This window comes from Medicago sativa, chromosome 1 (genome assembly GCF_051527215.1).
Source record: "Medicago sativa cultivar Bolivia chromosome 1, Bolivia_mono, whole genome shotgun sequence".
Lineage (NCBI taxonomy): Eukaryota > Viridiplantae > Streptophyta > Magnoliopsida > Fabales > Fabaceae > Medicago > Medicago sativa.
The window spans coordinates 7,772,701-7,786,793 of record NC_140749.1 but is presented as its reverse complement, the minus strand read 5'-3'; the positions used below and the strand labels follow the sequence as shown (position 1 = coordinate 7,786,793).

At 32.4% G+C, this 14,093-nt stretch overlaps 2 protein-coding genes and 1 long non-coding RNA gene across 3 annotated transcripts; all 3 read left to right on the top strand.

The window, feature by feature from the left end:
• Nucleotides 1-3,192: 3,192 nt before the first annotated feature.
• On the top strand, nt 3,193-4,519 carry LOC146952247 (uncharacterized). Its single transcript, XR_015005546.1, has 3 exons — nt 3,193-3,314; nt 3,942-4,020; nt 4,367-4,519. It is a non-coding gene; the product is annotated as an uncharacterized LOC146952247 (long non-coding RNA).
• A 2,843-nt stretch (nt 4,520-7,362) lies between these two features.
• LOC146952246 (uncharacterized) lies at nt 7,363-8,285 on the top strand. Its single transcript, XM_085700341.1, has one exon. The coding sequence runs from the start codon at nt 7,456-7,458 to the stop codon at nt 8,125-8,127; it is 672 nt and encodes a 223-aa protein (XP_085556467.1). The 5' UTR covers nt 7,363-7,455; the 3' UTR covers nt 8,128-8,285.
• Nucleotides 8,286-11,956: 3,671 nt separating this feature from the next.
• Nucleotides 11,957-12,700, top strand: LOC146952245 (uncharacterized). The gene has a single exon (XM_085720940.1). The coding sequence runs from the start codon at nt 11,957-11,959 to the stop codon at nt 12,698-12,700; it is 744 nt and encodes a 247-aa protein (XP_085577066.1).
• Nucleotides 12,701-14,093: the final 1,393 nt, after the last annotated feature.

Here is a 14,093-nt window from a genome sequence, read left to right as displayed (position 1 = left end):
TAATGGGCTCAGGCAGGGCCATGGTTAGTAAGAAAGGCTTTATGAGGGGCCTGTATAGAGAAAGTCAAGAAAAAAAAAACTTTCCCCAACAGCTTTCGTCTTCTTCAACCTTGGATTTCTGCAACATACAAAAAAAAAAATCACAGCAACAAAAAATATACAGGCTTCAATCAGCATAAACATAGAGTAACTAATTTCTCAGATTGGTGAAGGTATTTTTCAAATATAAAAATGTTTGTGAAAGGAAGGGATGGGATTCAAGGGCAAATGTGACAAATGGATGTTATGTATTTTCACGGTAGGAGAATTGATTTCAAAAAGCTAAGAAGAGCAGCTTCAGGAGGAATTGATTCTGGAGATGAAAAGCACGGCAGCGGTAGAGTTTGGGTGGAGAGCCAAACATGTCTAAATCACGTTTTATGATGTTGGAAGCGCGTTTGATGACTTTCACCGGGTAACCAAACAGACACTAAAGCAATTTGGGGAAGTTGGAGGTTATGAAAAGTGCTATGGGAAAAGTTTATAGTCACAGCTAGGTAGTAGATTCAAAGACGCACACCTAATTGGAAGTCAAACTCATTATTTAAGAAAAGTGGATGGGAAATAAAATACAATCCATTAGTTGTTAATTAGAAGTTAACTCAATGGTTGAATTTTTTTTTTAAATGGCAAATGAATAATACATTAATGTTAACGAAGTTAGGGTTTTCCAATCCATTACAAAATGAGAATGATACTTGCTAAATTTACATATTTTGTACTCCCTCCGTTTTTAAATATAAGCAAAATTGACTTTTTAGATTCATTCACTTAACGATGTATGTGGTACATATTATGAACCACATACATCATTAAATGAATAAACCTAGAAAGTCAATTTTGCTTATATTTAGAAACAGATGGATGGAGTGCTTTCTTAAGCACTTATCAACTTAAATGGATAGAAACCACTTGATTTTCCCCATTGTTGTATATATTTAGTAATTAGGTTTAAGATAGGAGAATGGTGACTTTTACGTTCTTGCTTTCTTAGGTAAATGAAAGATAAAATGTCAAGAAGAAAGCGACAAAGGTCAATCGAGCAAAGATCTAACCCGAGGAGCAGGAGATGAATTAGTTGAGTGAATATAACGACCACTAGGGAAATTAGAAACCAAGATTTTGGATGGAATAAACAAAGAACAAAACCAGTAGAAGTACACAACTAGCTAGCACTATCCTTGCATCTCGCTAGGCAAGCCAACAAGGCGGTAAGCGAAATAAGAAAAGAAAGATGGAAGGAAAAATAGGGAAAATTTGCTAAGCGAGCGTTAAATTCACTTAGGCTTTGTTTGGGAGTTTGGAGGGGAGGGGAGGGGAGGGTTTAGAAAAAAAGGAAGGATCAAGTGGAAGAAATAGAAGACATTGGGAGGAGAGAGCTTTGGAGGTTAATTTTTTACTCATAATAAAAAATCCCCCTCATTTGGGGGAACTCAAAAATTGTATCGGGGGAGGGTTTTGGGAGGTTATGGAGGGTTTATATGAATTTTTCAAATCCAATCTATGTTGTTATTATATTCTTAAAATTAAAAGTATATTAATCATAAGTATTAGTTTATCATTCTCTAAAAAACTGTTCTTTCAAAAAATGTGAATTTTTTGTCCATTTTTCTATATATTTCCAACCCCCCAAAGCCCTCCCCTCCCTTCCCCTCCAAACTCCCAAACAAAGCCTTAGTTTATTAAGGTGACATTGAAAGACAATCTTCTTTGCTGGAAAAGACTTAACCCTTACGAAAACACAATTTACTAAACAAGCATCAATTTTGCGTGGCAAATTTACACTTACCTAGCGTCTATAAATAGCAATGACAACTGCCATTTTGAGAATCATTCCAAAATTTTCAAGTCGCAACACTTTATTTTCGAGAATTTCAACTCTAGAGTATCTCATTTGACCTACCAATTCTTTTATTACGGTCTCAAAATCTTTTATTACGTCTTATGGGACTTACCTTGTCATATCCTTGAAACCCCTCCTCTAACCCCGCACATCTTTAGCACTTGTAACTACCATTATTCTTGGAAAGATATTGGTTGATATTGCTTGTTCCAAAAAGAATAATTCCTTTTAATCTTTTCGTTTATTTTCCTTCGACTCTTTTTCTTTAGCTGAATTAAGAGTTGAAGTCGTGTGAATATTAAATCCTTGTCTACAATGTCCCACAAATATTCTTGAGAGCAAATTAATGTCTTGGTTTAAAGCTCCAAAAATCATTGTTTTTAGCACTAAAAGTGGGGATAGTCATAGATGATGGTTGAGTAGTATTAGCCATGTACTAGAAAAAAAAAATGATGTAGGATATGGTGGAGAGTTTGGTTTGGAAATAGGTGGATTAATTTTATGTCTGATGCACGATCCTAGCTTCGATGCCATTGTTAGTAGAGTGATAGGATCTCTAAACTATCCTTAAGAAAAATATAGAAACTATGAGAATAATTTAGATAGTTGTAAGCATTTCATTGACTGCAGTTAATGAGAATAATTTAGATCCAAACACACACTTTAAAATCACTCGCATTAACAAGTTAGCATCCAAATTGACTGCAGTACAACTAATTGCATTACACCTGCATCTATTGTTAGTAGTTGAGTGATTGGATTCTTAAAGTGTAGAAATGGGTATAATATTTTAACAAAATGGTTCCTTAATGGGAAAATAGGTTAGTAGATCTGAAGGACGTGGTGGAGGATATTAAAGCGTTGTCGTGGCTCAATGTTCAACTTATTGAGCCATCCGATTAAATTTCTTAACGTCGCATGATAGAAACCGACTATCAACCCTAAAATTCTTTCTAAAAAATTGAAACATTTAAATTCATTTACATATGGTTGACTACTTTGGCTTCTTCAAGAAAACAAAAATTCAATTACAACATTTACGTTATTATGCTACAAGGGCATATATGAAAGCTGATAACAAAAAAAAGATATATGAAAGCTCACACAAAATTTCTTTTTTATTCAGCATAATAGATGTAGGTGTAATGCAATTAGTTGTACTGCATGTACATCTGCTTGATTTCATACAATTACAAACAGTGGCGGAACTGGGGGGGGGCAAGGGGTTGCCACCGCCACCCCATTGTTTCTATGAAATTACGATTTTACCCTTCAGTATAATTATTATTTTCCTGCACAATTTCACACTTAGGCATCAATTTCCTCTTTCATCAGAAGTGGAAAGAGAACGCGCTTTCTCTTCTCTCCCAACCAAGCTTACAAATCTGATCCACCACCACCAGGCAACCACCACAGCGTCCACACCAAATCTGTATGCTTTCTCTTCTCTTCTCTTTCATCTAGTATGTATGATTACAAATCTGTTGTGTTGTGTGTACTGTTCGGATTGTGTACTGAAATGGGTTTTATTGGGAAAATTATAATTGGTTATAATTGGTTCTTAATCTCATGATAAAATATGATAATTATAATTGCTTTATTGTTCTTAATCTTTATTGCTTTATTGGTTCACAATCACATCAATCTTTGTCTTCTAATCCCCACCTGTTTGTGTAATTGGTGTGTATTCTTCCTCCTTTTTCAATTCCCTGTATTGTATTTCTTTTGCTGAGTGTCTCAAATCTTAATTTGTCTCTAATTTTGAATTCATTTTTTTTCTTCTAGAAAAGGGTTTAATTTGTTCAAATTTGTGAAGAATTGTTAATTTTTTCCTTCCAGATTCTGTTAAAATAGATTTTGGAATTGTGGGTATGAATCTAAAACATGTTTAATTCCTTTTCTGGTTCAAATCTCATGGTCACATCATACTTGTTATTATTCATATATTTATTTGTATTTGGTGTTTTTTGGTTTAATAACTGGTTGTAAGTCATAACTTTACATATTTTTGGTTTAATAACTGGTTGACATTACAAATGAAAACCTCAACAAAATGCAGTATAAGTATAATGAGAAGATCATGTCCATAAGTAGGATGCTGGAGGAGAAAGGCAGGCTTTACAATGCTTTTGTTGAAGGTTTGTATAATGTCTGTTAGAATCTGATTTTGCCTTATTGTATGTAAAGGCTGTGTGCTTCATGTTTGGCCATGTATGTCCTTCTAATATAATTTACTATGACTTATGGTTTGATTCATACTATACTTATGGTTTGATTCATAAGTGATGCACCAATTTTCTTAACGTGAAATTCTAGCGCCACTCTTGGTTGATGTTCTCTAAAGAGTGTAGTTAATAATAGGTCATAGATTAGCCAAGATAAATTATTGTTGAAGTTGACCAACGATGTTCTGTTCCTATTTTGTTATAATTCAAGGAATGTTGATTGTAATCTTATTGTTGGTTTGATTCTTGCTGTTAACAGGTGGGCATGCTATTTGATTATTGATGATTTCATGTCACTCAGAAAGCGTAAAGGGCGTGAAAGCGTAAAGGGCGTCTTTAGGTATGTAGTTTAAATTTTGAATGATCGGTTTTTGGTTTATTTTGAATGATTTATATATTATATTTTAGTTTATTTTGATGGCCGGATGACGGCCACCCCAAACATTTTTGTCTGGCTCCGCCACTGATTACAAACAAAATAGTCACGAATATTTTTGATATAAAAGTAAAAAAATAAAACCATAAGATAAATCCATGAGAACATTAAAGCTTCTTCACATCCTCAGATGATGAGCTTTCATCGTTGCCCTTTTCTTTTTTAGTGTCCAAACCTTTAGCAGCTTTTGCAACTTTCCTTCTCTGTTTTAGGCCACATGCGTTGCACAACGACTGCACCAACATGTTTCATGTTAACTATATACATAACTAGATATTCAAATTATGTATCAATGTATAAGTATGAAATAACACTTGCATGAGTCTATAGTGTGATCTATTGAAGTATTAAACCAATTTAACCCTTAAGATAATATTAAAAGTAATAAATATTTATTGATCCAAAATATGGCTACCAACATATAGCTCGACAAGAGTGCAAATACAGAGGTAAAATAGAGGCAGAAAAAATATAATTGATTTGTAAGGTTTTGATGTTTCTAACATTCATGATGAATGTCATGTTATTTTATCACTTGTTCAACTTTTTACTATATCTTTTTTATAAACGAAATTTATTGAAGACAAGTGTGTGTTTGTGTGAGAATTTTTTATTTTCTTCGATAAAAAAATCTTATATATAAACCATAAATATTTAAAACTTTTTTATAATGCACGAATCGAAATGAAATTGTTGAATTTAAGTTGATCATGACATTAAAACCTAGATATATATTCAAATTATTTTCCTTCAAAAAAAAATATTCAAATTATTTATCAATACATAAGTTGAAATAACACTTGAAAGAATTGAAATGAAATTGTTGAATTTAAATTGATCATGACATTAAAACCTAAAGTGTACCATGAAAGTAAATGAAACAATAGTGAAATGAGAAACACTTGTGTGGACCAGGACCAAGAATTTTGGTTTTGGTCACACACACAAGTTTTTTCCTTCTCTCTCTCTTCTCTTCTCTCTTCTTCATTTTCTCTCTCTTCTCTCTTCTCTCTCTTCTCTTTTTTCTCTTTGTGTGATCAAAGACCACTTGTGTGGACCAGGACCACACAAGATTTTCTCATAAGTTGGGGAGTAGAGAGACTAACTAATTACCTTAGGACCCATAGGTCCATTCCTCCAAAGGGGAGTCTGGGTTGTTTGACAATCTGAACAAACTCTAGTAGTTGTAGCAGCTGGAATGGTGTTAAATGCTCTAGCCTTTGGATATGTGGTGGTAGCAGTTGTTTTCTTCATTCTCATCCTTGTATACCTAGCAAGCACTCTCACTTGATCTCACTTTTTTTTATCAACAATACCCTATCTCGTTTTTGAAAGGAAACAATAATACCCTATCTATTGTTTTTCAGTTCTCACGTTTATTTATATATAATATAATATACACTCACGCACATGAATCTTACAAAAAAAAAATAAAAAATCAACTGTTAGGGTTTCCTGCCTAAATTATTTTAATTATTATCATCATCAATCTAGATAATTATTTCACTAGACAATTACAGTATTAACATTTTTTAAAGAAAATATCTCCAAAAAGATATGGTCGGAATGCCATTATTCTTCTTCAAGATATTTTGCTGACAAAAAAAAGAGATTAATCAATCTATACCTTCCGCTTTTTTCTATTATTAAATACATACCTTAATTTGAAACCTCGTATTAAGAAACCAAAAAAAAAAAAAAAAAAAAAACCTCGCATTAAATATTTACTTGTTTTTGCAATTACAATTATTGACATTTTTCAAGAAAATATCTCCAAATGATTTGGTCGAAATGCCAATTTTTTTTTATTTCTTTTCATGATATTTTTCTGACATAAAAAGAGATTGATCAATATACCTTAAGTTATTTTTTTTAATAAATTCATACCTTAAGTTGAACAACCGTATTAAATGTTGGTTTTTTTTTTGCTTAATCTATTCTTTATTTTTTTTAAAAGAGAAATTTATATAGTTACTAGCGAAAAGACGGGCACGTGAGTGCCTGTCTTTCCGATCTTTTTATTGCACTAACGTTTTAAAATTATGAACGGAGTTTTTTTTTAAATAAAATTTTGATTTTGATTAAAAATAAAAATATAAATGTTTGTTGTTTTTTTAATGACACCATCAACAATCTTTATTATAGAAAAAGTAGTTTAAAGGTAAAACCGGGATAATGAAAAAGTAAGTATAAATATAGTCATCTAGTTTGTTATACTTTTTAAATGATAAAGGACAAAACGTAGACATATATATTCATATCGTATTTGTTACATTTTTTTAATATTTAAATTTAGGCTTAATAGCAGTTTTCGCTTCTTAACTTTCACGAAGTTGCGATTTTGGCCCCCCTAAGAAAAAAAAACTACAAAACCGTCCCCTAAGTTTTGCAATTGTAGCAGTTTTGGCCCCCAAGGTCAATTTTAAATAAAAAAATAACACGTGGCACCTCACTTAGGGTGCCACGTCAGCGTAGACCAAGTCAAAATTGGCCTTGGGGGCCAAAACTGCCACATGTGCAAAACTTAAGGGGCGGTTTTGTAGTTTTTTTTTCTTAGGGGCCAAAATCGCAACTTTGGAAAAGTTAGGGGGCTAAAACTGATATTAAGCCTTAAATTTATTCTTATCTGTTTGTTACATGTGCTATTTGAGTTGAAAATTGTGGGCATTTTTGGAAAGAGAAAAAGCCAACCCAAAAGAGATTTTTTTTTCTTTCCAAAAATATATTGGTTCTGGATTTGTTTCAAAAATATATTGAAGAAAGATTTGTTTTAAAAATAAATCGAATCTTGTTTCTTTGAAAATAAAACATATTTTACACTATATATAGAATAAAAGCCTCCATTAGGTTTGTTCCAGCGAGAAGGAGAAAATATTTGCAAAGTTAGTATCTACTATTTACTGTTCCTTATTATGATGAGAAGGGATGAAATATCTGCAAGAAAGAAGCCATCATCATCACTGCTTTTGTTTCAAAGGAATCCTGTTATGATGAAGAGAAAGGTTCAAACACCTTTGGTTGATCTTTGTTTTGAGAACGCTATTGATAATGTAAAATACCTTGGAGATGTTAGTCATGTTGATCATCATATGCTTGAGAGAATCTTGCCTCACTGCACACTTGACCAGTTGATGCATATTGAGAAGTCCACTCAAGGGATGGATTTGAGCCCTTTAACAGATAAATTGTGGAAAAAGTTCTTTGAAAAGCAGTTTGGTGAAAATTGCACTAATGAAGTAGTTATGAAGATGAAAGAAAAAAGAGTTTCATTCACTTGGTTGCAGCTTTATGAGGCTAAGGTAAAAAAAATGGCTAAGGCTGAGAATGAAGCAGTTGATCGACTCGCGCAACGCTACAAGGAAGAAGATGCAAGAAAACAAAGCAGGAAAACAAAAACATGCACCAAACTTCCACCGAGTAAAAGAAGATTTTGTGGAGATAATGGATCTGGATGCAACTTGTCAGTGAAGAGCAGCAACATAATGAAGTCAAAGAAAGATTTTCTTAATAGTTTTGAGGTCAAAAATATCACAGCAATGAAAAGGAGAGGAATTGGTTCAACTTCCAAATATCTCACTTTTTAAGAAGGAAATTTTAGGGTCAGGCAATGAAGATAACAATGCTATGTATCATTATTTGTTTTTAGATAACAATGTTATATTTTCGTTGTAACTCTTGTTTTTAGAATTTTGAATAATTGTGTTACGGTCTATATTATACGAGCACAATTTGTTTCTGATCACAGACATGTTAATTTCTCCAAGGACTATACTGATAAAATCATGAAACTGCTTTAAATTTAGTATAAATTGTTGGCATTCATGATAACATACAGTTATAAATTGAATCGGTATCAGCAACAGTATTGCCTAGCAACTTTAAGAAACCAAATATATTCCTGCATAGCTTTTAAGCTGATGGAGATCACCAATGGCTTTCTATGCGCGTTCCATAAGTCAATCTACTTTGTCATGCACATCACGTGCTAAGGTGCGTGCATGCATCGCGGAGTCCTATTCCAGATCATCATTAATCTCAAATGCGATAATACAATATCTCTAACACAATTAGGGAGGGTTGTAATCAAAGAAGAGGGCACCCAAGACATTGAGAGCTTAGCTATCTTGTTAAATTGTTGTGATACTAAGGAAATAAATTGTAGTAACATTTGTGTCTTTCTCTCATTGTAGGATAGTTTGGTTGGAAATAGGTGGATATATTTTCTACGTTCAATAATGTACGATCGAGTATAGCTATGATGTCACGGTTAGTCGTTGAAGTAGTAATTAATGTTAGTTTAGAATATAGTTGGATACTATAGAAGTTGATATAGTTTGTAGTAGAAAGTAGTGTGAGACTTTGGAACAAGGAGTAAATTGTATTTCTCTCAAATTGACCACTTACTAGGCACTTGTGCAAAGCCAAAAACCGAACAGCAAACACGAAAACATGAGATTTATTTTATTTTATCCTTGATAAATCAAACACGAGATTTAAGTAGGATATGTATATCATGTTTTGTCACCCTATCATTGTAATCAAACAGGCCCTCGATTCTTTTGTAAAAGAAAATGAAACCCTATTTTTTGACGGAATGAAACCTTAAACTCAGTTGCATCATTTAAATTATTACGCTACAATAATGGAATTTAATTTTGCTAAATGTTTACCGCTAGATTTCCTTTTATTCCCGAAGCGTAGAATATCACTAGTTTTCAATCAATAATTATATGAAAGAAAAGATATATGAAAGCTCGCAAAAAACTTTTATTTAATTCAGCATAATAGATGCAGGTGTAATGTTATTGGTTGTACTGCATGTACATCTGCTTGATTTCACAACTCACTAAAACAAACAAAATAGTCACAACTTATTTTTGATTTAAAAGTAAAAGCATAAAACAGAATGACAAAATGTATGAACCCCTCACTATAAAGAGAATCCATATTTCCCCACAAATTAAGAGCGAATAAAACCATAAGATAAATCTAGGAGACCATTAAAACTTCTTCACATCCTCAGATGATGAGCTTTCGCCATTTCCCTTTTCCTTTTGAGTATCAAGACCCTTATCGGCTTTTTCCTCTTCCCTTCTTCGTCGGAGTCCACATGCGTTACACAACCACTGCACCAACATATTTCTTGTTAACTATATATCTAATAACTAGATATTCAAATTATTAATAAATGACACATTTGCATGAACCAAAAGTTAAAGTTGATAGTAGATAAAGAGATGAACTAATTACCTTGGAACCCGTAGGATCACTCCTCCAAAGAGAAGTAGTATTTGTATCGCAATCGAAACAAACGGTAGTTGTTAACCAAATATTGCTTACTCTCATTCTTGGATATTTTGGTTTGAAACTTGGGTATTCGTATTCGGTAGTAGTTTTCATTTTCTTTTTGGCAGCACTAGCAGAAGTTTTCTTCTTCTTCTTCTTCTTTGTTTTGGCTGGAATTGGATCATTGTTACGTACTCTCTTTCTTGGTAATATATGTTTGTAAATTGAACTCACCATTTTTTCATCAACCAATACCCTATCTGTTGTTTTTCAGTCCTCACGTTCATTTATACATACACTCACTGACGTGAATATCATTTGAATTTTATCATCAATCCAAGCAACGTATGCGAAACGCCGTGAATTTATTTCACTAGACAATTATTAGCATTTTTTTTAATGAAATATCTCCAAAAAGATCTGGTCGGAATGACACCTTTTATTTTTTTTAAAAATATTTTGCTGACATAAAAAGAGATTAATCAATCCAAACCTTAAATGTTTTTTTTAATAAATTCATACCTTAAGTTGAATTATTTGCTCAACAAAAAAAATTAGATGCTAAATTAAATATTGGATTTTTTTTTTGCAATAACAATTAATAACATCTTTTAAGAAATTTTCTATAAAAGGATTTGGTAGGAATATCTTTGTTTCAAGATATTTTACGGACATAAAAAGGGATTAATCAACCCATACCATGAGCTCTTTTTTTTTTTTTTTTTTTTAAAATATTGGATTTTTTTTTCTTAATCTATTATTTATTCTCAACTTATATAGTGTACCATATTCTTTCAAAAAAAAATCTATACATAATACTCTATTTAGCTCAGTTGGTAGGGACATCCTTTATTATAAAAGCTAGAGTTGTTTGGCTACAATGTTTGCCCTAATTCACCCTATTTTGCCCTAATGCCTAGCATTTTCCCCTCCTAAACAAGTACTAATTGCTACTCTAATCTCACCCGTTCAAACTCTATTTTCACATTTGATCACACCCATTGATTCAAACTCTAAAAATGTTTCCTCATATAACTTCGTTAATCCAATTAAAGACGTATTAAATGCTAATCAATTCGTTCAACAATCCCCTACACTAATTGCTAATCAAAAAAATCATAAACATCCATTAAAACGAACTTATATCAATTGGTCACAAAAAATAAAAACGTATTAAATGCTAATCAATTCGTTCAACAATCCCCTACACTAATTGCTAATCAAAAAAAATCATAAACATCCATTAAAACGAACTTATATCAATTGGTTACGAAAAATAAAAGCTAGACTTGCTTGGCTACCATGTTTGCCCTAATTCAACCTATTTTGCCCTAATGCCTAGCATTTTTCCCTCCTAACCCTAATTCACCCTATTTTGCCCTAATGCCTAGCATTTTTCCCTCCTAAACAAGTACTAATTGCTACTCTAATCTCACCCGTTCAAACTCTATTTTCACACTTGATCACACCAGTTGATTCAAACTCTAAAAATGTTCCTTCATATAACTTCGTTAATGCAATTAAAGACATATTAAATGCTAATCAATCCGTTCAACAATCCCCTACACTAATTGCTAATCAAAAAATCATAAACATCCATTAAAACGAATTTATATCAATTGGTCACGAAAAATAAAAACGTATTAAATGCTAATCAATTCGTTCAACAATCCCCTACACTAATTGCTAATCAAAAAATCATAAACATCCATTAAAATGAACTTATATCAATTGGTCACGAAAAACTTGATACACGGAGAAGTTAATCGACTATCCTATATATTCTATATATCAAATATGCTCCAATAACAAAAAATAACCATATAAAATATATTAAACACATTTGTCACGCTAAATGGAAAAGCTGTGCAAAGTCATCGTTTTGCAAAGATATGACGTACTTATAAGATTTGCTTTTAATTGCTTTTATGCATTATGAGCTAATTCCTCTACCAATTACGCCCTATTAAAACCAATTATGACGTGGTTATCGCACAAATCAAATTACTGATTTTATGGCTGCAATATCTTTAATTTCCGAGAGACACCAGGCAAGAAATAACAAATGCCACAATCAATTCTTCAAATATATGGAATTATTGTGAAATTCTCACCCTTACAAAAAATATGAGACTGATAAGTGGAGCATCAGACGCTGATATTGAAGAAAGAAGATTGTTCTCTGATTGGGTTTTGGCAATTGGTGATGGGAGAGTTGGGCTCATAAATGACGTGGATATATCGCTTCAGATTCCTCCAGAATTACTTATACATAGTTCAGGCAATCATGTTCAATCCATTGTTGATAGCACTTATCCAAACCTGTTGGATGGTATGACTGATATATCATATTTTCAGATCAAAGCAATACTTGCTCCAACAAACGCAATAGTGGATCAGATCAACGATTACATGTTTGATTTGATTCCTGGTGAAGAGAAAACATATTTGAGCTATGATACTCCATTGACACAAAATGGAAATTGTGATGCTATTGATGAAGTCCACACTCCAGAGTTTCTCAACACAATAAATGCTTCAAGACTCCCACATCACAAGATAAGATTGAAGATTGGAGTTCCAATTATGCTTTTGAGAAATATTGATCTAAAGTTAGGATTCTGCAATGGAACAAGGTTAACCATAACCAGAATGGGAAAATTTGTACTTGAAGCAAAGGTTATATCTGGAAGTAACATCGGCGAAAAAGTTTTCATACCCAGGTTGTCTATTCAACCGTCTGATATTAAAATTCCATTCAAATTTAAGAGAAGACAATTTCCAATATCTGTTTCATTTGCCATGACAATCAACAAGAGTCAAGGGCAATCACTTAAAAACAATTTCCAATATCTATTTCATTTGCCATGACAATCAACAAGAGTCAAGGGCAATCAACAATTTCCAATATCTGTTTCATTTGCCGAGTCCTGTATTCTCGCATGGTCAGTTGTACGTTGCAATTTCCAGAGTCACTTCAAAACAAGGTTTGAAAATACTAATCGTTGATGGAAATGGAGAGAGCACAAATGCAACCTCAAATGTTGTTTATCACAAAGTCTTTCATAATGTATCTTGATGGCTAATGTTCAAACCTTTTTGTTATGTATGCTACCATTTCATTTTGTTATGTATGATATAAAACTTCTATCGAGAATGTATAGTTACATTATTTACATTGATTCGATTAACTTCTACGTGGTAGGACCCGTGCGGTAGCACGGGTCATTGGTCTAGTTACATAATATATGCAAAAGTTGGGGTTCAAACTCCAAACACCTCATTTATTAACCTTAAAAATGTGAATTTCTAGCCACTAGATTACTTGATAAAAAAAGATATATACAAAGTAAGGTATACCGTCTTTTTTCATGAGAGGTGTTTAAGTTACACTACCCTAATTAAAATATACACTCCTTTCAATTATGCAAAAAATAATTTTAAAAAAAAATTAAACTCACCTCCAGAAAAGCTTAAATTACATTTCTCTCACATCTTATGTTAAAAACTATATTTCCCTATACCTTAATAATTTTTTTATTTTCAATAATAGTCTCGCAACAAAAACCGTTTTCTTTTACAAAATTTGATTCATAATATAATTAACATGTAGTTTTAAACTTTATTATCATTACAAGAAATTCACTTATTTCCTACCAAATTTTCCTAGGAAATTCCAGTCCTTTCAAAATGCAATCTTTACGTAGGAAGACTCCCTCACAAATTAGGTGACAAGAGACAATTGGTAGAACAAGTTTTTCAATAATCTTTCCGAGGAAATTTTCCTCTCAAAATGACATCTCATAAATACAGTTGGTCAAACGCCTAGTTAACATTCGGAATCACTTCAAAAAAAAAGTAAGGTCGTTTCCTGCCCTCTAAATATACCACATTGCTTTATGCCATATCAAGAGCAGACCCTTGACTTTCTTGTGGTACCTATTGTTGAAACAACAAACTTCCAACAAAACAAAAATATTCCCTGGTGTAATCAAAGACAACCCTAGCCAATGAAAAACCTTAACCCAAATTTCGTTCACAGACACACAATTTGCAAAAAGGTGGTTTTCTGTTTCATTCTCACTCAGTCATAAACTGCACATCAGTTCATGTCATGCCTCAAACACCCCACACTTCATCAAATTTTCCTTAGTGGTAACCGATGTAATAGCATTTGCTAAGTAAAAATAATGACTTTTGATGCAGCTAGACTTTCCCAAACCTTTCCAAGAAGTTTAGTCCTTTCAACTCCCAAAGAAGAAAA